Here is a 24,681-nt window from a genome sequence, read left to right as displayed (position 1 = left end):
GAAATAGAAAAAACAAGTTGATTTGATTGATTTTTATTTAAGCATAAAATTGCGTATATATCTTAAACTCAATATACAGATTTCTCGTTTGTTACACTCTTTATACAAGTTTGAATCAGAAAATATATATATATATATGTTTATCTTTAGTGGTAATGAAGTTGTTGTTATTATTGTTGAAATTCAATTTAAGGATTTCATCTTGCCACATACATATCTACGTACTTATTTATTTATTCCAGCTAGGGTCAGATAGAAACGATTTAACATAGGCGAATTAATACATATTAAATTACGATAAATCACAAAAAATGTTTCGCAAAAATTTCTGCTACAATTAACGGCTACTAATCAGCATGATACTCAACGCTAGAAAAATATACATTTATCAATATCTCTAACTGCAATATATAGTTAAGGCCTTGGCTAGTGACAAACGATTTTGCAAAGTTAAAGCTTACGCGTAGAAATTAAAAGGTGCCTCCCTAAGCCCCGAAAAAAACGAAAACGAAGAACAGAAAACAAAATGTGATATTCTTAAAAATGCAAGCTATCCTTTGATATGAACAAATGTCGTTTTAGTACAGACGCTTAGAGTTGGTCATTGTTTTGGAAATAAAAAATATATATAGCTATTGGTTATATATATATTTAATATATATACGATCTATATGCGCGAGCCCTGGCTGTGGTCATGTGGCCCCCTTGCATGGGATTGGGATTATCATTAGGATTAGGATTACGTATAAAATAAAGAAAACAATGTTTGCGGAACAATTGCGATTCACAGTTTGCTTTTCCTCCATTTTGGTCGTCAGCTGCGCCGGCTAGCGCCATTGGCCAATCCTAAGAGGCGGAGGCCTGGACGCTCTGGACACTCTGGACTCCCTGGACGCCGACGCCCTGGATTCCCGAGCGCACCTCGCGCACATAGCAATCGCGGCAGACGCGCACCGCCTTGGTCAGTCCGTATTTAGGTAGCGGAGCTGAGGCATTCGAGCAGACGCCGCAAAAGACGCCGCCGCAGTTGCGACAATGGTGACGCCGCCGGAAGGCAGTGAAGGGCGTCTGGCAGGCCATGCAACGCGGTGCCTTGCCGTCGGGAATCCAAGCGGGCGGCGACAGTGTGGCCGACGAGGGCATCTGGGTTTCGTTGTTGCTCTGCAGGCGCCGGCGACTGCCGCTCCTTGGGGCGCTCACCGGGGAATTCTGCTCGGAGCTGGAGCTCGTGGAGGAGGCGCTGGAGGGCGTGTTGCTGCCCACGGAATTGTTGCGCTGCCGCTGCAGCTGAATCTGCAACTGCTGCTGCTGCTCTTGCTGCTCCTGCTGACGCAAACTGGCTACCGAACTGGCCGCCTCCTGATCCCCGAGACTCCGGCTGCGCGTCACATGTGATCGGCTCGTAACCATCGCTGCTCCACTGGGACTTCCTCCTTCGCTAGCAGGCTGACTCGCCAGATCGATGGTATTATTTCGCTGCATACTGGCGCCGGCGGAATGGCGCTGGCCAGTGGCCTGACCACCACCGGCGCTGAACACATTGTCCAGCTCGGGATTCACCTCCTCCGCTGAGTAAATGCTTTGGTTGGAGCCGGCGCTCTCCTGTATCACATCGTTCTCGGAGGCCCGGAACTCGAACAGCTCCGACTCCTTTGTCTTTTCCGGTATGTCGATCTCCTCCTGGGCGGACGACATGTTCATGAGGAACACGCTGCGCAGAATCTGGCGCAGATCGGAGGCGAAGTTCGTTTGCAGCTGGTCAGCAACGCCGGCGATGCAGACAAACAGGCGGTGCAGCAGGTTCTCGGTGCTCCTGGTAAATGGAAAATGAATTAGTTATAGTGTTTCAATTTAAAAGCATAACTTAACTAAGCTTCAAGGTATTTTCAAAACTAAATATAATCTTGGCTTCTAACTTTTAGCTGTGTGAAGGTTCTTTGAATAACATAGCGATAATGCTTTAATTATGTTTCTTGAGTAAAATTATCAGCTTTTATATATACATAAATGGTTACTTTATGAGCAATCAAATACCACATATAATAATCGTATTCTTAGAACAGTTTAATTAATGACTCATTAAATGCTATAAGTATAGGCAAACAAAATCTATTTCACCTTCAAGAAATAATAATGCCGAGTTGAAGGCAAAGAAACTACAGTTACTTAATTAGAATCCTAGTTTTTAATGTATTTAATAACCCCCACTCACTTGAACTTGAGCCGCGCCGTGGTGTTGCGCATGGCCAGCGACACGTCGTCCGAAAGCGAGGAGGCGGCACTGGTATCGCCGCTGGCCAGGTTCTGCTCCCTCTCCGGCTGACTGGCCTCCGCCTCCGGCGCCTCCAGGCTGCAACGCTTGCGACCACTGCGCGTTGTGCGATGCGGATGGGGATGCGTCTGCCGGTGGTGGTGCTGCTGATGTGAGTGATGCTGGTGATGATGATGGTGGTGCTGGTGGTGATGGTGGTGCCGTTGATGATACCGCTGACTGTGACGTCCGCTGGACAGGGCTGGCTGCTGCATCTGCTCCTCGGACGCCTTGATTGTCGTGGGCTCGGCCAGAGGATCGGTGCTGTCGCTGCTGGGCAGGCGCAGCCGCTGCAAAGTGCGGGTGGCCGCCAGCATGGCAGCACTGGTGCTGGGCTCCTCCTCCTCCTCCTCGGCGGCGCGACCCTGGTGCTGCTCCCCCGTTCCGTACTCGTCATCTTCGCTGGCCACGAAGTTGTCCGTGAGAGGAACCTCCTGGGGCTGCAGCAAATTCCCTAAATTGGTGTTGGGTATGAGGTAACCGGAGGCACAGTCAGCGGCCACAATGTCCTTGAGCAGCTGCTCCTCGTCCGTGTCATCGTCGCTGCTTTCTAGATCCTCCTCATCCTCATCGATATCCTCGTCATCCTCGTCCTCCTCATCATCGCCATCGCTCCAGTCCGCCGGGGGATTTGTGGAGCTGGTGGCCGCCGATGAAGTGGAGGCTATCGAGTGCGAGGGCGTGGGCGAGGGGGCGGGCGAGGCGGTGGGCGTGCTGGTGGGCGACAGCGACAACATGGACGGAGAGCGCAATGTAGCTTCCTCCACGACGGGAGTGGTACTAATGTTGCTATTATTGTTGTTTCGCTGATCCACCAGCCGCTCCACAGTCCTGTGCGTATTCGTTGTCCCCGTGGTTGCTGTGGTGGTGGCTGTGCTACTGATGTTGTTGTTGGTGTGGTTTTGACTGCTGCTCGTCGTAGGATTGGAGCTGTGCTCCGGACTGGGCGCCTCAATGCTGCTGGAACCAAGGGGCACCTGTTATAAAAATAAAAAACAAATTTAATATACAATTTCCAGTTGATAAAAGTCCAAACTAGAGCCCTGCGTGAATCATTCAATTTTTGTTTTATAATAGTATGCCATAAAATTTCTAATTTGTTTAATTCAATTCTATGTAAAATAAATTGAATGATTTTCTAATTCATTTCGAATTGAATGAATTTTTTAATTTGTCATATTTTTTTTGTGCAAGAACAAGAAATGGAAAATTTTTAAAAAATCAATGTTAGCTGCATAAAAAATATAATTCAGGCAGATTTAATCACAAAATTATGGGCTTTTCTTCTTCTAAAGAAATTGTCGTTTAAAATATTTCGGAATATATTAAAATCATTCTAATTTATTCATTCATATAAAACAAAAAATTCAAAGTAATTCATTGAATCCATTCATGCAAAGCTCTAATCCAAACCCACCTTAGTGTTGATATCCTCATTGGTGCACAGCAGCTTCTCCAGCTGATACAGTTCCTGGTTGTTGAGGTTGCGCAGGAGATCGCGAATCTTGATGAGAATGGTGCGGAAGGGACGGAACATCTCGGAGAGCTGATCACCGGGCATATCCATGTTAAGTGGTCCCTTGGCATAGACCACCAAACCGGCAACAATGGCCAGCCGCGGAATGGAGAACATCAGGCCCGGATCGAAGGCATCCACCATGTCCTGGTCGAGCAGTCCGATCTTCAGAGCTCGCTGCAGTGTCTCCGAGAAGAGCACACCTATCCACTGCTGCATCTCGTACTCATGACGCGACTTCACCTGCACCATGGCGCTCACATAGCTCAATTCGAACTCGGCAAAGAGTCGGTCGAAGATCTTTAGACTCTCGTACAGCTGCTCAGTGGTGGAATCATTCAGATCCAGATGCAGTGTCTTGCTATTCGGTACATTGTTCTTCAGACACTGATCCCTGAGCAGCACACGCACATTGCCCAGGCTCTTGGTCACCGCCTGGGCCAAGGGGCGCATCTCCTTGCTCTCCGACTCCCGGTTCATGATCGAGGACCCAGCCGCCAGGCACTCGGCGCCGAACCACAGCTGCCCGGCCAGATTCTCCTGCAGCACCTCCTCGGGAAACTTGGCGCGAAAGGCGCGAGGATCGCGATCTTCGCCGAGCAGCTCCTCCATTATCAAGTTCGTGATGGCCAGCACTTTGTCCTAAGGAAATAAACATACGTATTATTATTATATTTCATTATATTATTCTTGAAAACCCACCTGATTCTGTCGCAATCTGCTGACCAGTCTGGTGCATCTATCCGGTTCCGCTCGTCCATCGAAGCTGTCCAATTCGCTGGCCACCGCTGTGAGGGATCGATCCGCATGAAAGAAGCGGGCCAGCAGTGATTTGTCATCAGCCTGTAAAAATAAAATGGAGATGCAATTTGGATGAGTAACTGGTCGTAGATAAGCGGTGACCCCTTCCCGGTTTCCCCCAACGGCTTATCGCTTTGCCAAGTGCAACAAATTATTATGGGCAATCTCGCTGAACTTGAGGGATCGTGTGAGAAATGCAGTGGGTAGTGGGTTGTGGGGGTTATGGGATTGGGTTGTACATGGCCGATGGCCGAAAGGCGATAAGAATGACTCAACGAGCCACTAAACACGTAGAAGCTATCATCCAGTCACACAGACGACCGGCTGAATTAGCACCACTAATTTTCGTTGATTTCACAACAGATCCACAAATCACGTATGTAAATATTGGGGACTTACACTGTTGTTCGCAATAATAAATCACACTTTGCGATAAGAACGAGAGTACCGAAATAGATTATTTTGCAATATTTATTTTAGCAAAATGGGTTTTTATAAATTCCACACCCAGAAAAAAAAATGACCTAAAATGTCAAAAAATGGCCTAGAACTTAGGTAAAATTGGCCTAAAACTGGAGCTAAGTCCTTGAATGGCCTAAAATTTAGGATTGTATAACCTAAAATGTTAGGCCATTAATGGCCTAAAATGGGGTAATTTTTGGCCTAGATTTTAGGTAATACGCTGCCTTAAAATATGAGAAAACCCCTATCCAAAATTTTAGGCTTTCTTTGGCCTAAAAATTTGTACTGAAAAATGTTTCATATTATAAAGTAAATACAGAGAAATTTATAGCTAACTCGAGGTCAGTGTCGGCTTAGTCTTCAAGAAGTCGTCATTATTCCAACACACAAAAACGAGCGAAGAGGCTTCACTGTTCAGCAGTGAAATCGCTGTTTTATTCAACGATCGAAGTGGGTTACCATGCAAGCCGCGCTATAACTGGTTGGGAATTATAGCGTCGCTAGAACGGTATCACAGTTCCGTGCAAATTTTTTTAGGTAAAATGCATTAATTTTAAGGCCTACGATGACCTAAAATATTAGGCTATACGGGACCTAAATAGTAGGGCAAATATACCAAAAATTAAAATTTTTAGGCAGTACATGACCTAAAAATGAACTTTTAGTCCATTTAAAATGTTTTAGGCTATGCATGACCTAAAATGTTGTCCATCATTTTTCTGGGTGCATAGGGAATTAATAGAATGTTATAGGTAAAAAATGTATTCTACAAATAAAATAGGATTTATTTAAATGAATAAAAACATTACCCATACGCAGAGTTGTCCTGGCCTATTTTTTATTTCACTGATATAATTTAATGATGATAATAAACTTTTAACTTTTTTGGCAATTACTTTATATTTTATACAAAATATTTTAAATTTAGTTCTATTACTACTCGTTTGATCGCCGCTATAAGATCACTACCATTGATGTCGCAATCTATGCTGTAAGCTGATACTACGAATAACAATTTTATGCCTCATATAAGAAACAGCAAAGAGGAAGCCTACCTATCGAGATGATGCAATCTTAGATGAGCTTTTTCCCATCCAACATGCAACAAGTGGGTTTGCTGGGCTGCAAGTGTGCCTGAAATCTCAATGATCCATTAAATCACGTGGCTCTACTTAAGCGGGGCTGCCAACCCCAACAAATCGCACGAGATTCAACGGACAAAATAAAAATAAAGAAGAGGGAAGAGTACGGAGGAGACCCAGGCGATAAAGCAAGTTATCGGCGGCTGAACTTGTTTTCACCGGGCTTTTGTGTGAGTTGTTCAGTTGAGTTGAGTTCAGTTGTTTCAGTGTTTCGCATATGTGCTCTGCTTAAATATTGAAAGCGGCAAGAGCAGCTAGCAGCTGGCCGTGGTGGAAAGGAAACAAATGCACGAAACGAAATGTGTTTATTATAAAGGTAAACACGTCGGGTCCGAGAGTCTCAAAAGCGTTGACTCCCCGCCTCAAAACTCAAAACTGAAAACTGCGCAGTTTGGCAGGTTTATCGCTGGGCTGTGAGTTAGTGAGTAGTCAATTCAGTGAGCCGGAGGTTCGAGGTGTTTGAGGAAACTTTAACTCACATTCGAATACGAGTATACTATATAGCTTGTATAGCTGGCGAATTGTTCAAGGGAAATTTGTGCCACAACAAAGGCTAATTACAATACTAGTTGGATTTCCACACGGAGAAAAAGTCATGGAATATTAAAAATCTTAGAAATAATAATTTATTTTTAAATGATTTCAGATTTATCAATTAATTACTCATAGATAACATACACTTTATAGACCAAAATTGACAATATTTTGTATTACACATTTTGAGATGGCTAATAATATTTTCAACATTTTATTTACATTTAAAAAAGTTAATAAATGCATTTATTACACAGTAAGAAATTTATTTTGAATTTATCAGTATTTTCGAATTTTTTCTCCGTGCAGTTACGCCATGAAATATGAAAAAGTAATAATGATTCCATATGAGCCAATGCAAGTGAGTGGTCATGAATGAATCACCCCACGCGATTCGACGAATCGATGCAGAATATCGTATTCGTTTTGTTTCTTTTACATTTCGTCATAGGCCCAAGGGTAAAGTTTGTTTTCCTTTTGTTGTTTTGCCATTTGTTTACACAACAATTAAATGGGCAAAGCTCTAAAAATGTTTGAGGTTTATTTTGGCGTGTGTTTTGACTCTCTGTTTTTTTAGACTTTATGGGGAATGGCAAAGCCATAGCCGTAGCAGAAGCAGAAACGAATAAGAAATCTAATTGAGAATTATAAATTATATAAATTGAGCAAGGCCATGCGTAAATAGTTCAATGACTGCCCAAGAAACCACCTCTGCCTGCCCCCCCGTGGAATTCCCGTTCTCGTTCCCATATTCTGATATTCTGTTGGCCGTCATGACGACGCTGGCCAAAACGTTGTCGACGCCAGCCACTTTTTGTAAGTGCCAGTCGTCGTAGCCATTAATTAGCGTCGCAATTTGGAAACCAACTGGTTGTGAGAGGGGTTAGGATCGGAGGTTCTGGAAGTTCCATATATGAAATGGCTCCATATAAAGTGGATAAGGAAAGAACGCCTTTAGTTGATAAGAAAAAGAAATAATTCCTTTAATATCTGGGGGGAACTAACTATAATACCATGTTTAAGAAATTCTAATTTATTTAAAGTATTTATGATAAGAAATATTATTATTATATTTTCGAAATATATTTAACCTTTAATAGCAAAGACTCCTTAAAGCCGTGTCACAATATTCCGCACCGTTAAGCGGCATTTACTTAGCCTTGAAGTTAATAATGAATTATTATCAAAAGCCATTTACATGCCTCATAAATACATAAAATATTTAGCTAAATCCCAAATGTAATTAAAGAGTTAAAAACCCCGGCAACAGCGGCTGACAAAAAGGCAAAAGTTAAATGGTAATTAAAAATTTTAAGCTTGTTTCGAGCCAAGCTAAACGAGGAGCAGAAGTTTGGGGGAGGAGACGAGACTCCAAGGATTGCGATGGCACTTCTTGCGAAGCTAAAACGTATATATAAATTTTGGCCAACAAGAGAGGAAATGAAGCTTCGTGATTTATTCATTGCGAATCGCAATCACAACGAGCCACTTGAATATGGAAAATGTTTGCAACAGTCGTGATAAAATATTAGGTACCTTTATTTGCACTTTATATTCAGGTAAGTTTAAATTCAGGTAGAAAGAAGACAAACATTTGAGAAATTGATTGGCAGTGCGAAGTGTAGCAAAACAGCATTTGTTGTTAGCAGCAAAAGTTCTTTGACACTGTTTACCCCGTAAAACAGACCACACCTTTGGATTAATATCTGTGACTTTGTTAATATATCTGAGCACATTTGTGTTTATCCACCAAGCTATACATATTTGCATAACGCCCGGCTGGAAACTGCCTTTGTCAAGTATTTTAATTGTTGTTTCAACTGGTTTGTGTTCAATCAGCTAATTAAGGGTGAGTAACCCCTCCCCTCATCTGTGAGCAAGTTGCTGTTTACGGACGATAACAGAAACACCATATAGACATCTAGAGATATAGAGTCGTATCACACATATGGAGGTGAAACCAAATTTGCTGCTCAACTCGATGATGTGGGTGAGAACCACTTTCAATTCCAGCTGAGAAAGAAAACAAATTGCGTCTAAGTGAACACAAAACGCAAATCATAAGGGGAAGTATTTACGGTTAAAGCCGTCCATTAAGAGCAATGAGATATTATGAGTTTAACTTTCTAATTGCAAAACGAATAAATGAATATTAAATATGGAAATACAGGCGAAAATTGTAGGAGACAAAAAGCTGGTCCATAAATATGAGAAGTTTTTAAGAGGCCCAAACGGCAAACTAAGTATTTTATGACTTGAGATAACATTAAAACCCATTTAAGTTTTCTTTATTATTTTTAACAATAAGTGAGCCCACTTTGTTAAATAAAGAGGTCATGTAAAGAAATTTAACAGACACGAGTTGACTAATTTTAAGTTAAAAAGTAATACATTTTACTGAGAATCTAATAATTTATACAAAATGAAAATTAAATTATTATTCAGCTCAAAACGGTAATTTTCTGTGATTTTCAACAACTGACCATAAGGACATCTGCCTGACGTCACAGATGTCCGTAGTGGTGACCTCGACACGCGCAACAGGCGGCTGGTTTTTCCACCCCTTCGCCACCCCAGTTATCCTTGAGGGCAGCCAACGGCAAGGACACGCAGGCGAGACAGGCTGACAGTGTATCTATGCGAATATCTGAATATCTGGCCTTATTGCCCCCAAGGCTTTTTGCACTCGAAGGACCAAAGGCAGGACGAGTTTGCTGACGCAAAGGACTCGGCTGAAACACACGCACTTGACATTGAATATTTTTCACTTTTTGACAGCTGTTGGCTTCGTTTTAATTTCAATTAGACATTCGCCAATTGAGAACAACAGTGTCTAAAAATGGCCAATGAGGTGAGTCGCAGGCCAAGTGTCACGACCCCCGTAACGATTCAATTTGGCACCACCCGGCACCTGCTGTCATCGGTTAATTGAGATACGTCTGGAAAAAATACCTCCTGAGAGCTGGGAACTACCGATCATCAATTGAATTCAATTTCTGCACAATTCCCGCATCTCAAACTGCAAATTAAGCGCCTAATTTAATTGGAGGAAATTTCAAACATCAATTGCAAGTGCTAAAAGTGGCAAATTCTTCATAATTCCCATCTAACATTTCACAGTCAATAAATGAAAACAAATTCACGTGAATTTGCCATGCGAAATAAATGAAATTCCAAAATAAAATCCCATTTTTTAAACAAAATAAAATATTTATTAAAAGGGCTAACACTTTGAAATAAATACTAAGGTACCATTTGCATTTCAATGGAATTTGAGAATCAGAACACGCTAAGATAAGATAAATTATTGTTTTCTTACTATTATTAACCGGCAATAAAAAGTATCAGAAAATGCGTCGCAGTTAAAACAATGAAAACAATTGTTCAAAAGTGTGTGAAAAATATATAGAACCTGTAATACATATCAATAGTACACATATAGGTATCACCTTTTTACTGGGCCTGTGATAAAGGGGAAAACCACTCGAAAGATTGAATTCCAGGAATCGGTTAAGCAGCTATTCGTATGAGTAAGGCGATGCATATGGGGAATTTCTCTTTTGGGGACCCTCGAAAAGCCTTAAAATTGTATTACAACATATTTAACGGATGGATTAATGGGAAATTCGCTGTATCCCCCTATAAAGCAAACAAGCCAGCAGACAGAAAGAGATAGACCAAGTGAAAACTGAGTCACGGTCAAATCGTATATAAATAAATGAGCTTGATAAACAAATGAAAGCTACTCGCGTAAATATAAAGATTCAATATCAACACAGCCGATATAGCCAGCCTATATATATAAATGTTTCCATTTGTACAAATATATATATGCAGACGACAACAAAAAGGGAACAACGGAAACTCTTTATGAAGGACTTAACGGAAAAGATAATGATTGGAAACCAAGAAATACAAAATTCAAATCTGCAACTGCGCGCGAATCCCTCACAAAAACACCATAAACCGTACCGAAATAAACCGAATTATTATCCGCGGGTGCATTCAACTCTGAGCAAACAAAGTGCCCAAGTAAATTATACAAATTACGAGTGTATAACCCTTGCTAAACGGATAAACCGGAAGTCGCTTAAAGGATTTTTATTTTCGGTAAACTGCAAAGAGTTGAACGAACCATTCGGTTGTCCACAAAATTAACACTTTATTTCCAATTCGATACTCTGATCGTATCCAGCCAAACCAGTGGACTTTTTTTGTTTTTATTTATTATGTCATAATGAATTCAATTTCTTAACAAATCGAACGGAAAATTTGCATATCGAAATTACCCAATGTAAATGCAGAAGCAGAAGGGCAAAAGCAAAATAAGAGTGTGGAAAACAGCTGGCGAAGGCAAATCAATGCGGAAGAGATGACAAAATGCGCCCAAGAGACGAATGCCAATAAAAGCCATTAAATAAATTGGATAATAATGGATGGGCGGGGGGGACCCTAAAGAGCGGAGAAAGAGGAGCGATTGTGGGCGAGGGAGGGGGGAAATCGGGCGGAGAAAGAGGTCGCCTCATCATCAACCCCATTGCATATTCATGAGGCCCCGAAAATGTGTCGCAATCGATGATAAACAGAGGCCAATCGGAGCTCACATTTTTAAATCACTTTGTCACAGCTCTTTTGCTTTTTGCGTTTCTGTTTTTATTTTATTTTTCCTTTGTCTTTATATTATCGGATCAACAGGTTGATTCCAGTTATATTATTTGCATTAAATGATTAAGATCTTTAAAATCAAACTATTTGCGAAATTATACGGTTTATTATTTAATTTAAAATAAATCCAAAAATGCATAAAAGTAGATATTTATTTACAATACATTTTATTAAATAGTAAAGATTTAAAAAAGTCACCCAACTTTCTCGCCTTCAGTGAAGATACTGTAATTTCAGTAGCACTATAATCAGATTAACCTTAAACTTGAGGGATGACTTTCCACCTTTTTGGAGCCGTGTGCGTATCGAAATGTGGAATTGAATCCCCAACCGATTTTTCTACGGCTTCATCTTTTGCTCCCCTTGGAGCTTATTGGCTGCAAACCTTTGCTACTGGTATTTATTAATCTTGACACTGCTCCCGATAATCCCCCCAACTTTTTTTTCCATTCCAATCCGACAATGACAACTGAGAAGATAAACCGCAAATCGCTTTCACTTTCCAGCGGGGGTTAAAGTGCGTTCGTCCGGCACTCGGAAGTGTCGATAATTGAGTAACCAAGCGGCGGATTTCAGGAGGGGATAGGGGATCGGGGAGCTGGGGTGCCGGTCGGACCAGCTGTACGTGCAGTACGTGGGCGTTGGCGTCCACACGCGCATCCGATCTCCCGCTCCTCTCATTGATATGCCGGCCACAGACACGGCGAGAAAAAACTAAGACCCAGACTCGCTTCGCCGCCTTATGCAACAGAGCGATGCACTTGAAGAAAATTATACAACAAAAAATATTTAGCTATTCACAACATGTCACCTTTGTATATACATTTTGTAATTATAAAAACTTTTAACACTTTTTCGGTATCGAAAAATTTAGGATTGATTAATCTCCATGGAAGCAAGTTTTATGGATTCACTAAGAGTATTTTGTTCAACTTGTTTCGAATGCGCGAAGAAAATATTTAATAGCCTTATTATGCTTTAAGTTTTAGGTTGATTGAAAGATTACTTACTGAGATATTCCATACCCCACAGTGTGTAGATTTGAGATAAAGAATTTAAAGATTAAAAAATAAATAAAATTTTAATTTTAAATTAACAAAAAATATTTCAAAAACCCATAATACTACCTAAAAATAATCCTAAACAATAAACAAAAATTTGTAACCTTAGTCAAAACATAAATTAATTTTTTAAATAAGTACTGAGCTCTAACTTAAAATTATCAATTCTTTCCGCCTCTTATTAATTTTTCTTTTATTATTTTGGTCAAGGATTTAATTTAAATATATATAGAACAAAATAACAATATCAGTAATTTTTTTTGACCGTGCGGCAGGGTAACAAAGTAACGCTGTTTAACTGATAAGACGCTCTAGACGCTCCAATCCGTAGGGCGGTCTTTTAGTGGGCAATACGGGGAATACGGGGAGTACGGAATGGGGATCGGGATTAGGTAATAAGTGGGACGCAATGGCCGGCGGTGTCTGGCGGGCGTAAGCGTAATGCAATCCGCAATTGAAGCCGCTGCCATTCGAAAGTAGGAGAGTGGCTTCCAAGTCCACAGCTGCAGACCATTGGCCATTGCACTCACTCCTCCTCGAGGAGATCGACTCGATGTGAATGTGAAAATTTCACCGCTTTTACTTTTTTCCCCCGACTGAACTGTTTGTTTGGCTGGCCATTTGGTCATTCGGCGATTTGGCCGTTTGAAAAGCGTTTTTATTTTGGGAAACTGTCTGCGGCGTTGAGCGTCTGGCAAAAAGCGTAACGAATAATTGACATATTGGTCGGAGTGGCGGCGAACACGTAGTCTGCCTTGGCACAATCTCCCCGCCAAGATGGCCAATGAACCAAGTGGTCTGGTCCACCTTGGTTGTCGTGAATTGAGCAATGAGTAGGAGACTCGCGATCGTGGAGTGCCCAGAAAGATGGTTTCTAAGCCACGTTTGACCTGTAAAAACGAAATTATCAGTTCGGTGGAAGGGGTAAGGTGATCAATAAGTCGCCTTAAGCCCCACCAATCACTCGGCTCAATGGACAGCCGTCAGTCGGTGATTGTGATAACACACAGACGACGACCACAATCAATATAAAAACATTGTAAAGTAATTTCAATTTATTTGTTGTACTTTTCTTGCCCCCACAGCAGCAGCAGCAGTAACAGGAAATTACTGAATAAATATGCGGATTAAGTTGCTAACCAATATTTAACCAACATTTACAAGCCCTGCCTTCCGCAAAACGGTGAGTAAATAAAGAAAATAATCGAACCGAGAGAGCTACTAGCAAACATAAAAAAAGGGAACTCAACCAAGCAAAGCGATGAGCGTGCAGCAAAATATTTGATTTTCGTTTTGGAAATGTTACAACACAATCTTATCGCAAATGTAAAGATATAGACGACATAAATGGGCTACATATGTTTCATAGTCCGATAAAGGTCGGACAATCTTGCTTTCCACCAACTGAATATCGATCGATGAGGTGGCACTAGAATTTAGAATAAGAAGTGTATGTTTATACTGTCAGCATCGCATCAGTGGAAAATTACTCAGCGAAGTATCTATCGAAGTTTCAGTGGGAAATTAATGTCATGGGAAAGCTTGCAGCCCAGCTATTAAGATAACGACTTAATATATACGAGTTCTCTCCGAGAATCTACGTTTTACATTACCCTTACATCTTAGCTGGAAATCATGATAATCGCCATAATCATGCGCATATAATTATTTCCTGTTTGCCGTAATAATAACAATATTACTTATTGGGTCATGACTGAAACAAGCACCCAATTTTGTTTTGCTTTGTATTGTACATCTTTATCAGCGGTATTATTTAACTAATGAAAATAAATCGAACTTAAATAGATTATACTGATTATGCTTGGTTTAAATTGTTTGAACAGTGGAATTTTACTTATTCTGACATTACTTCTATTTAAATTAATTGATATATAAGTTTGTGGGCTATCGAAAAGAATTCTCAACATTTAAATAGGGTGTATTTTTAAACGATTATGATAATAAAGCACTGATGAGGAGTTATAATAATCCTATTAAACCCGTTGAATATTCTTTTCGTATTATCACCCAAAAAAAGGTTCTTGTGAAATTCAATTTTCCCTTTTCTTTGTTTTGTCAGCAAAGTCTGACGTTATATTCCCTACTTAGTCATTATTTTTGTAAGATCTCTAATATCGGCACGTTTTGACTAAGCTTCGTGTGCTCAATTCTTCAATACTTGATGATGCTCACTCTTTGCCTGTGGATTGTGTTTTATTATCAGTTTAACTTATATATTCCCTGTCTCAACCTAATGCGTCACTAAAACCCACTAAATAGCGCATGGAGCACGAACACTTAGACGCCAGGGACCTGGACATATGTGCTCGGTATTATCAACTAATTTCGTGTTAATTTGTTATAGCTCTCCCCAGTGGAAAAGTTACAAAAGAAACGACTAATGTTTTGTTATAATATAAGTATTTCCCCCGGGAAATTAGAAGCAGGGTCAGGGAATAAGATTCTCAAAACAAGTTGATTAAATCATCCAAAGCAAATAAAATGGTTAAGCTGAATGAGAGGAAGCCTTAAGTCTGGTCACGTGCTATCGTTTTAGTGGATTACGCTCAAGAGATTGACAAAGCGATGACCTCAAGTGGAAACGTGTGGAATTTGATGCTGTAATATATTAGAGGTGTCGCAAAAAAGTGTACAAATATTACGGAAGAATTAAAACCCAACCTCAAGAATTGTGATAGAAAATGTCATAAGAAATGGTTTTTTGAATTTAGTCTTGCTAACTATGAGTCATTTTCTTGTGAAAAGATTGTTGTTGAAAGCATTCCAATTAAATTTCAAGTCATAATTATCTTTTAATCTGATGATAGCTTTCTGATTATGATAATATCAATGTCTAATCTATGACAATTCTTATACTGATTTATACGTAAACTCATCGACATGTTAATTGGTAATATGAATAGTTATTCGAAATGACAAATGTCTACCCTGAAGCAATATCTTAAATTCCTTCATAAGAACGCTGCTTATGGGTTTTATATTCCATTGCAATTAAATATCTAAAGCTGATGAAAAAATACAATAAATATCCATTTCGAATGTATGTCAAAATACTCTAGTGATTTCAGGCGTAAGCCTCCAGTCATCAACATGTTAATTCATAATTTGAATAGTGATTAGAAATGACAAATGTCTGTCTTTCAGTCAGTAGATTGGAGTCGCTTTCAGGTGACTTCCATCAGAATGCTGTTTATCAAGACTTTCGTAATGTTGGCTGGCAGTTAACAGTCGGTGGCCTTTGCTATGCTTTATTTTATACTTTACTTTACTAGAATAGAACTCAAGAAATTGAGGCCAGCGGCGGGCAGAAGCAAAAGTCGTTAACGGTGACGCCGGCAGTGGCGGCACATGTCAATATGGCCCAAATTAAATGCACCGAAAGAAACAGGTTGCTCTCGTTGTTGTTGTACTGATTGTTGTTGTTGTTATTGTTGTTGGCACGAGCAACAGGCACAGCCACAAATAAACAAAAACACAGATACAGATACAAACACAAGTACCGAGTTACAGATACATTGTAGCATTGCATTTAATGCCCGTCATCGTAGTGGTAGTAGTCTTGTCCAACGGGTCGTATACGCATCGAGTCCATTCATGGCGCAGATGGTGAAAATGAGCTTAAGGCAGTTACTTTATTTGTACAAGAGTTGTAATATATTGTGCAGTGGGTTTCAGAACAGTAAAGCGGTTCACGGTGTTAACAAATACGGTAAAGATTGCACTAAATGGGGCAAATTGAAAGAATAAACTGGGGTAAGGCTGCTCTTTGAGTTAATTTATTCCACCTTATCTGATATTTATTTGAATGATTAATGATTGTAACATGTAACTTGTTTAATTCATAAAAATAAACCACGTTAGAACTACGAAATACTCCAAAGAAGCGTTAAAAGCTAACAAACCAAGTAACCCAACATTTTGGGTAATAATAGGTCTCCCTGAACAGGTTTCTTTGGTGTTTATCTTTCTATTTATCGTAATTATTTACTTGTAAGGTCGTTTCATAATGTGGTTAGGATTGCGAAACGCACTGTATCCGCATCATTGAAACAGAAATGGGCATTATAATCGGTTGCCATTAACAACAGGGCTTCCTTCACTTTTGTCAGAAAAGTTTTTACTCTTCGCTCTTGTTTCTTTTCATTTATTTTTTACAAGTTTGAGTTAAGAAAGCGTAAATAAGTGAATTTTATAAAGCTGGTTGAGGAGATATATATACATGATTCCCCGTCGTTTTCCTCGGTTCATTCAGCTAGTTACTCTCGTCCAGTCATGACTTTCTTAGGCTCAATTGTTAAACGGCTTTTATTGTTGTAATTTCCATTTTGCCAGCTCATGCTTAATTGTTTTGTGGATAATTTTTTTTTTAATTTTTGTAAGCCACAAGTCAGACTGTCAGAGTTTATTGTGTTAATGGCCGATTTCGTGCTGACGACGCAACAGACTTTAATTGCACACCTTTGCAACATGCTCCAAAAACCGGGGGAGTTCGAGACTTCCAAAGATATAGAGAGAGAAGTATTTTTTGGGAAACAACCGAAAATAATTGTAGAAACAAAACAAAAAGGCAAACCATCAACGATTAAAGCAAAAAAACAGACATTGCCAGCCACCCATAGATTTCACTTTTTTATGGTTTACTTTTGTTTCTTGGCGATTCGGCCCGTAAAACATAAAACAATTCAATGCCAACTTCAAATGAGTTTATGGCAAGCACACAAAGCAAAGACACATGCGAGAGATATCGTTTGGCAAACAAGAAATCAACGAATAAAAATACCAAGAGCTCAAGAATTACTCAGATTCTGCTAGAGGAAAAAGAACCTTATAAATGCCTTTGTTTCAGTGCTGGGAAGACCCAACAACCAGTACAAATCTGAATCCAAGCCATGTGCTCAATAATGCTGATCAACTGAGGCAGAGGCAGACACAATTTCAGCCCGCACCCACTATTTTTGCTTTATATTATTGTACATGGTTACGTATATATTATTCATTCATCGCCAAACATTTATAATCAAGTATCTAAAGGCAAGCGAAAAAAACATTATAAAAGTGTTTGCTTTATCGTCTGTACAATACTTCCTATATGTGGGGTGTACGAGTTTAGATGGGAATATATATATTGTATATATGCAAGCAAATTAAATATGGGAGAGTGATGTAATGCTATTGGTTTTGGGCCCACAAGATCGAGAGTCCGCTATATCGGAGATAATCAATTACAGACGCCTGTGGCGCGTGCCGCCTTCTTTCAGAGTTTCCAGAGTGGCCCCCAGTCAGCCAGTTGGCAGTTCCATTGACTGCGGATCCGATCGCGTTTTTTGGGATCTGGGTTTCGGGGCAGTCGCCTCTTTCCCAGCCTCCATTGTCTCGGCTTCTCCGCGCCTTTTGTCTGCCTTCACCGCGGCGTCGGTTTCGTTTTTATGAAAATTTATATGCACAGACGGAGCAAAAACAATTGCATTCACTGCAATACCCTTACTAAAGGTAGGTGGATACTTGACTTGACGCGCTTTTAGGGTGCGAATCAATTACTCATGCAATAGAATGCAGAATACAGGGTTGACACACCGCAAAACAAAGCAGTCTCGAATTGTGTAAACCGATATGGCAATGCCTTGCAACATAAGAAATTAATTTTGTCTTTAAAATATATAATGAAGTAACTAAAGTATTTAAATCAACGAAAAGATAAATATAAAAATATTTATTTTTCTTATGTAAATTTAAGTATTACAGCAAAGTTTTCCGTGATAAAATCACCTTCAATTACTCATTCTATGCTCTGCTCGTTTGCTCGTTTTTTCTGCAATAGAATGCACCGGACAGGGTTGACACACCACAATGCAAAGCAATCTCGGATTATGCAATTCGATATGGCAATGCCTTGTGACACAGACACATCTGGCAACGCTATCGCCCCGGCTGTTTCTGCTTCTGTTTATTTTCGAATCGCAACAAAAGCGACCTCGGCAAAAGAATCTCACTTTGCAGGAGAAAGAAAGTTGACACAATCACAAAGACGAGACGGGAAAATAAAGAAAAGAAAAAGAGAAGACCAGGAAGCAACTGCGGAAAAATTGTGTGCAGTCAATGAATGAAAAAGAAGAGCAGTGATGCCGATGCCAGACGAAAGAGTTGTTGCACACACACCACGCCAAATGAAAAGTACGAAAGAAAAGCAGCAACTTTAGAGCGTCTGTGTGGATTTTCCGTTTCGTTTGGGAGGCATTTTCCACCACCAAGAAAATAAGGAAAACTCACCGTTATTTATGAGTTGCATGCACCGTTGGTGGGGGGCGTACGAGGGGTGGGTGGCTCATAGAGAAGTGTGTTAATTAACAAAGCAAAGTAGAGAGCAACCAACTACTAGGCATCCGGAAAGTAAGCCGAAGAAAACCGTATTTCCATTTTGCTTTGATCGCTTTTGCAGAGCCAATTGGAATTTCCGAATGCATTTAGAGCGTAATAAATCAAGCAGTGAAGTCTTAACGATGTTTTCAATTATTTATGGCCAAAGAGTTATTTGACTGAGGAAATACAAAAACCTCATTATAGGATATATTTATATCTGCAAGTGAAGCGAGTGAAAATGCGAATATAACCATATATTTTCTTTAATTTTTAATGTTGAATCGCAAGTGAATGGAAATCTGCAACAAAGTAGTAAATAAACTTGATTTTCCAGCAGTTACACTTTGCCATTTGAAAACAAAGACACTAAATATAAATTGTAAGCGTAATTATACTGCCCATAGTCGTAAATCCAAAAGGTACTTCAAACTGCGATTTAAACGATACTTTCCACCCGTTAATCGATACATACCAATCCCCTTCGATCACCTGCTATTGAACGTGATGCGCAGGCAAATCCCCACTCACTCCACTCGGCGCAATCTTATCTAATCGAAGTGCCAGATACAGATACAGACAATACAATACGGCGGGCTCTTCCCGGCTATTGAGCTATCGAGCTATTGAGCACTCGAAAACATAAACATCCGAGGCCCTTCTGCCCACAGACCAGACATCTGTTTGCCATTTGATTCGATTTCCCCGTAATACCCCACAAAAGTCTCGACACTGACCTCCAACACACCAGGTAACCGAGGTCGCACAAACACACAATATATATCCATACAGCCATATAGGGTGTTTGCCTTTGATTTAATGGATTTGCGTGTAAATTGCTTCTAATTCCATTTTTCCTACTCTTGAACCAAACACCCCGATGGTATAAATAGAAATCTGGCGACGGCAATCAAAATGTCAAACGGATTGACTGATTGACGACCGATCGGGAGGAAAATTGGTAGAGGGGACACGAAAGTCGCTCCATCGGCGTTTTATTTTTGGAGGCTAGGGTCTAGCGGTTCACATTTACCGTGTGTATATTCCAGACATCCGAAAGTAAGGGGGCTCCCGAAATAGAAACAGGCGAGCTTCGGTAGCAGGGATATTTATTACCCCTAAGAACTTGTAATAATAATAATAATTGTTTAAAATTATACAAATTTCTTACTTTTCTTGGAGTAATCATCCTAAAATATCTATCTATCTAAGAACTTGCTTTCATAATATAATAATTTAATATTTGTTTAAAATAATAAAAAATTTTTCACTTTTCTTAGGGTAATGTTTAGTACTAAGCATTCTAAAATATCTACAAAGTTTTCAAGTGTGAAAAATAGAATTTTCAAATCCATCTTCAAGAACTTTGACTGTAAATTGGAATTGCTCTACTGTGGTGTTCTATAAATAGGCGCTCCTCCAATCGCTGGAGCTTTGACATTGTTCTCTCAGTGTTCTCGAGTGATTTTCCACTTCTACGGGGGAATTCCCCCCAAGAGCGGAACAGAACAGATCCCAAATTACCAGGCGCAGATACATAAATTAGTTGGCTTTAGCTTTTTAGCTGCTTTTGCTTGTAATTTGCAACACGAACGGACTGGCGCCATATTTGTTTTTGTTGTTACTTTTCGAGTACGTGTAGTTGTGAGTGCTTGCAATTTGAATTGAGAGTGCAGTTCACACACACACACACAGTATGTTGAGATGCAGTTGTTGCAACGTCAGCGAATTCGAATTAATCATCGGAAATGAAATGCGGTTAAAACCCAGCTGGCTGCGAGAGTGCGAGAGAGAGGGGGCTATGTGGCTTTATAATGAGCCAGGGCCAAACGCTGACGTCACAACGGCACAGTTAACACACACACACACACGTGCACCGTTGCTTTGACACCATTTGTTGCTCTCCCTCTCCTCTCTCTCGCCTTTAATTAATTACGCTCGCCCCACTCTTATGTTTTTTATTTTTTTTTCACTGATAAGGGGCACTACTAATCGGGTTATCGTTTATAATTTATGCGAAAGTAAAAAAACAGAGAACAACAACTGTACCTTGGGTTTGTTCAGCCATTTGCGAAACGTGTCCATCGCAGGAGAGTGTTTTTTTCCAGCTGCAGCTCCACAGTTGTTGCTTCCTCTCCTCCTGATCCCTCTCCTCTCCCTCTGCTTCTCCTCTTTCTTGTTGTCCTTGCTCTCGCTCGCACACAAACAAACACACTCACACTGGCTCACACACTAGCGCGTGCGAGGCAAACCAAACAAAACAAAGAAGCGAAAGCAGTGCAATTTGTTTTTGGCAAACTGCTAAATGCACATTACTGATTTTAACACTTTTTGCGGATTTCGTTTAAATGCCTCTCGTTGCCTTTGTTGTTTTTGTCGCTACGCTTCTCGCCTTCTCTTTCTTCTCACTTTTCGTGCTCTCCACACGCGTGACTCTGCGGTCTCATCACTGGAGCTGCATTTCCCTCGCGGAAACTGCGTCGAATGTCCTTTGGGCCTTTCGGGAGGCAGCGGAGGCGGAAACGGGCGAACACTGAATTGCAAACTATTCCATTAAACTCGCGCAGCACTCATCCGCCCTTCGCGATTTCCGTCGGCAGCGCAGCGTCCGTGCGTTGCGTTCAAAGTTTTTTTTTTCGAATTAGTGGGGTATTTCGTGGATGTTGGGTTTTGGGTGCTTTTGGTGTGGCGCTCTAATATATCGGCAAAATACCAGCGATATTTTAGATTCGCCATTTTCGGATTGCCCATCCCTAAGATGTTAAAGTGCAACGTTTTTAACAGAAATGTTAAAATATAAAATGTCCATTAAACATTGAGAGATTGTTAATTCAATTAATTTTAAATTAAAGTGAATTAATTAATGAATTTTATAAAAATTATACAAAAACTTGGAGATAAAATCTTTGGAAATACTGATGATTCAATCAAAAATGATAAGATCGATAAAATGTTTAAGTGTAACGGTCTTTTACTGTTATGATATTTGAACATTTATTTTAAAGAAAGAGCCTTCGGAAATATAAGCTTGATATTATCAATATTAAAATCTGTCAATAAAAATCTGTCAATTTTAATTGCTCTGTCAATGTCTTCTGATTATCATAATAAAAAGTTCTTAAGCATTTTATGGCGTTTTAGTGACTGGTTCCTTCATTACTTCGATTTCTGTAATCTCAGATTTTGTATAACTTTGGCAGAAGAAGAAAAAGTGTTTATGATATTATAGCTAAGCCGGAAGCTTAAAAATTTAATTACAAGAGACCCATAGCCGACCGACAAGTACTTTTTGCACGCAAATTCTTAAGAATTCGCGGTTCATTGGAGATAATTTGTCGGGGTTAGGTCCCCTCTTCTGGAGCATTACCTTTTCTTCCATTGGCAGCGCAGCGACATCGCTTATTTTGGTTAATTGTCACTTTTGTATTTTAGGCTTGTGTATTTTTATTTGTTACAGCCGATCAAAAGACTAAATTTCCGTTTGTGTCGCTCTATAGCCGCTAGGGGGTTGGAAATGTCACAGCAAATGACGACCATGACTGACCTGAACAACATAGACCAGCTCATCCTGCGCATTATCGACACTCGTCGTCTCAAGCAGCTAAACTTGACCGAAACGGACATCCGGCTGTTGTGCACCAGGTCACGCGAAGTCTTTATGACGCAGCCCATGCTGCTCGAACTCTCTGCTCCTGTGAAGATCTGCGGGGATATTCATGGTCAGTTTACGGACCTTTTGCGTTTGTTCGATTATGGGGGATACCCGCCGGCCTCGAATTACCTATTTCTCGGAGACTATGTGGATCGCGGAAAGCAATCGATTGAAACCTTGTGCCTGCTGCTGGCCTATAAAATAAAATACCCGGAGAACTTTTTTCTGCTTCGCGGAAATCACGAGTCGGCAGGAATTAACAGGATATATGGATTCTACGATGAGTGCAAGCGGCGATACACGATAAAGCTTTGGCGTACTTTCGTGGACTGCTACAGTTGCATGCCGGTATCTGCGATCGTTGATGAGAAAATCTTCTGCTGTCACGGAGGTCTCAGTCCTGATCTGCTAAATATGAATCAGATTGGCCAGTTGGCGCGGCCATGTGACGTCCCGGATAAAGGTTTACTGTGCGATTTACTTTGGTCCGATCCGGATCCCAAGATAATGGGCTGGAGCGATAATGATCGAGGAGTCAGCGTGACCTTTGGGGCGGATATAGTGGGCAAGTTTGTGCACCGGCATAAATTCGACCTCATCTGTCGCGCCCATCAGGTTGTGGAAGATGGCTACGAGTTCTTTGCTAAGCGCCAACTAATCACCATATTCTCCGCGCCGAACTACTGCGGCGAATTCGACAATGCAGGCGCCATGATGTCGGTGGATGAGACGCTGATGTGCTCGTTCTACGTTCTCAAGCCCTCGAAAAAGCCTGGCTTGCGAAAGATCCACTCCAAGAGCTGAGACTTAAAGGGATGAAAGGGGAGACTTGTTGTCTGTCTTGCGTCACTCTATTGATTTGTCCCGGTGTAGTTCAATATCATTTACTTTTACGAGCCCCGTGATATAAAAATTGCAAGTTTTAATGAAAAGTGTTTTTTTAAGATGAAGCAGGTATGTTGTTTCGGTAATACTTCAGCACCCGAAATTCCCAAAAAATATGTTCCTCGATGGATATTGAAATCTTAAAAATGTACATTATCAAATTCATGAAAACTTGAATTCAGGGAAATCCCCTGAATTACTTTGCACACTGGGCCAGAAAGTTAATTTTTTGGCCAAAAATCTGTAATTTCTTTCCTAGGACAGTTAGAAGGATGCAGTTTTTTGCGTTTTTTTCTTAAAAGATTGAACTTTCCAACGAACTAAAAGTAAAATTTCTTGGAATTTTATATGATATAGATAATCCAGACCAAAGTCGCAAAATTTGACGTACTTTTCGGTTTTTTATTTTTAAAAAAATAACTAGAAGACGCACTTCTTCCATTTTCGAAAACAATAAAGTATGAGATAAAACAAACTAAAAAAAATTAACATCACTAAAAAATATTATGTCATTTAAGATTTATGAACCGTTAAAAAGTGCAACTTTCGGAGGCTCCCACATCAACGTTTATCAAACAATCGATTTTAAAAAAATTTCTATTTTTTTGTTCTTGTTACCTTTTAAGTTTTATATAATCAAATTATGTAAAAAAAATTGTTTAAAAATATTGTTTTTTGATTTGTTTAATGTTAATTTGACATATTCTGAAGTCATCACAAAAGTATGCTAAATTTTTATTTGCATAGTCATGATTAAATAGATAGATATAGGTTTGGAAAATACCATAATCGATTAGTGTACGTAAAAAGTAGATTTTAGATGTTAGTCACACTAAAATCAAATTTTTAGGCGCAAAATGTTCACCAAAACCTGAAGAAATAAAGTATGGCATACTCTTGGGCTCTCTTAGCTAAGCTCTTCAAAATAGCTCGACTTCGAGTTAAGCCTTCAATTAAAACTTAAATTACCGAAAACTAAGGCAAAACCGCATCGAGTCGGTGGGCTACGCTTTTAGTAAATTGATCAACGAATTTTTTTTTGAAGGAATGAACTAATTTGGGGATGGCACTCGAAGGCACTCGAAAAGCAAAGTACTCATTTGCTGAAAAAAAGCGTAAAAATTAACAATTACATTTATTTTAGCAAACAAGTAAGACATACGAGCTATATTATATTTTTTACTTGTTGAAAATAATCCCTTCTGCAAGTTTCGGAAAGAAGTCGAACAGCAACATCAGCATCTTTGACTTCTAAATTTTTTTTCATTTCCATCAAT

General features: G+C 40.0%; 2 protein-coding genes across 2 annotated transcripts; one reads left to right on the top strand and one right to left on the bottom strand.

Moving 5' to 3' along the window:
• Nucleotides 1–17: 17 nt before the first annotated feature.
• Nucleotides 18–21,520, bottom strand: LOC108064243 (lateral signaling target protein 2 homolog). Its single transcript, XM_017151702.3, has 5 exons — nt 20,917–21,520; nt 4,530–4,670; nt 3,729–4,469; nt 2,213–3,288; nt 18–1,813 (listed from the first exon to the last, which is right to left on the bottom strand). Exons 1-5 carry the CDS (start codon nt 20,950–20,952, stop codon nt 847–849), a joined length of 2,961 nt encoding a protein of 986 aa, XP_017007191.2. The 5' UTR covers nt 20,953–21,520; the 3' UTR covers nt 18–846.
• A 770-nt stretch (nt 21,521–22,290) lies between these two features.
• Pp1-Y2 (Protein phosphatase 1, Y-linked 2) lies at nt 22,291–23,436 on the top strand. The gene has a single exon (XM_017148800.3). It carries the CDS (start codon nt 22,382–22,384, stop codon nt 23,321–23,323), a length of 942 nt encoding a protein of 313 aa, XP_017004289.1. The 5' UTR covers nt 22,291–22,381; the 3' UTR covers nt 23,324–23,436.
• Nucleotides 23,437–24,681: the final 1,245 nt, after the last annotated feature.

This window comes from Drosophila takahashii, chromosome 3R (assembly GCF_030179915.1).
Source record: "Drosophila takahashii strain IR98-3 E-12201 chromosome 3R, DtakHiC1v2, whole genome shotgun sequence".
Taxonomy (NCBI): domain Eukaryota; kingdom Metazoa; phylum Arthropoda; class Insecta; order Diptera; family Drosophilidae; genus Drosophila; species Drosophila takahashii.
This window is presented reverse-complemented; position numbering and strand designations above follow the sequence as displayed.

Coding starts and splice junctions, on each gene's coding strand:
- LOC108064243 (XM_017151702.3), bottom strand. CDS start 20,952: ATGGACACGTTTCGCAAATGGCTGAACAAACCCAAG. Junction 4,671..20,916: donor AATGGCTGAACAAACCCAAG/GTACAGTTGTTG, acceptor TTATTTTTACAG/GCTGATGACAAATCACTGCT. Junction 4,470..4,529: donor GCAGATTGCGACAGAATCAG/GTGGGTTTTCAA, acceptor TTATTTCCTTAG/GACAAAGTGCTGGCCATCAC.
- Pp1-Y2 (XM_017148800.3), top strand. CDS start 22,382: ATGTCACAGCAAATGACGACCATGACTGACCTGAACAACATAGACCAG.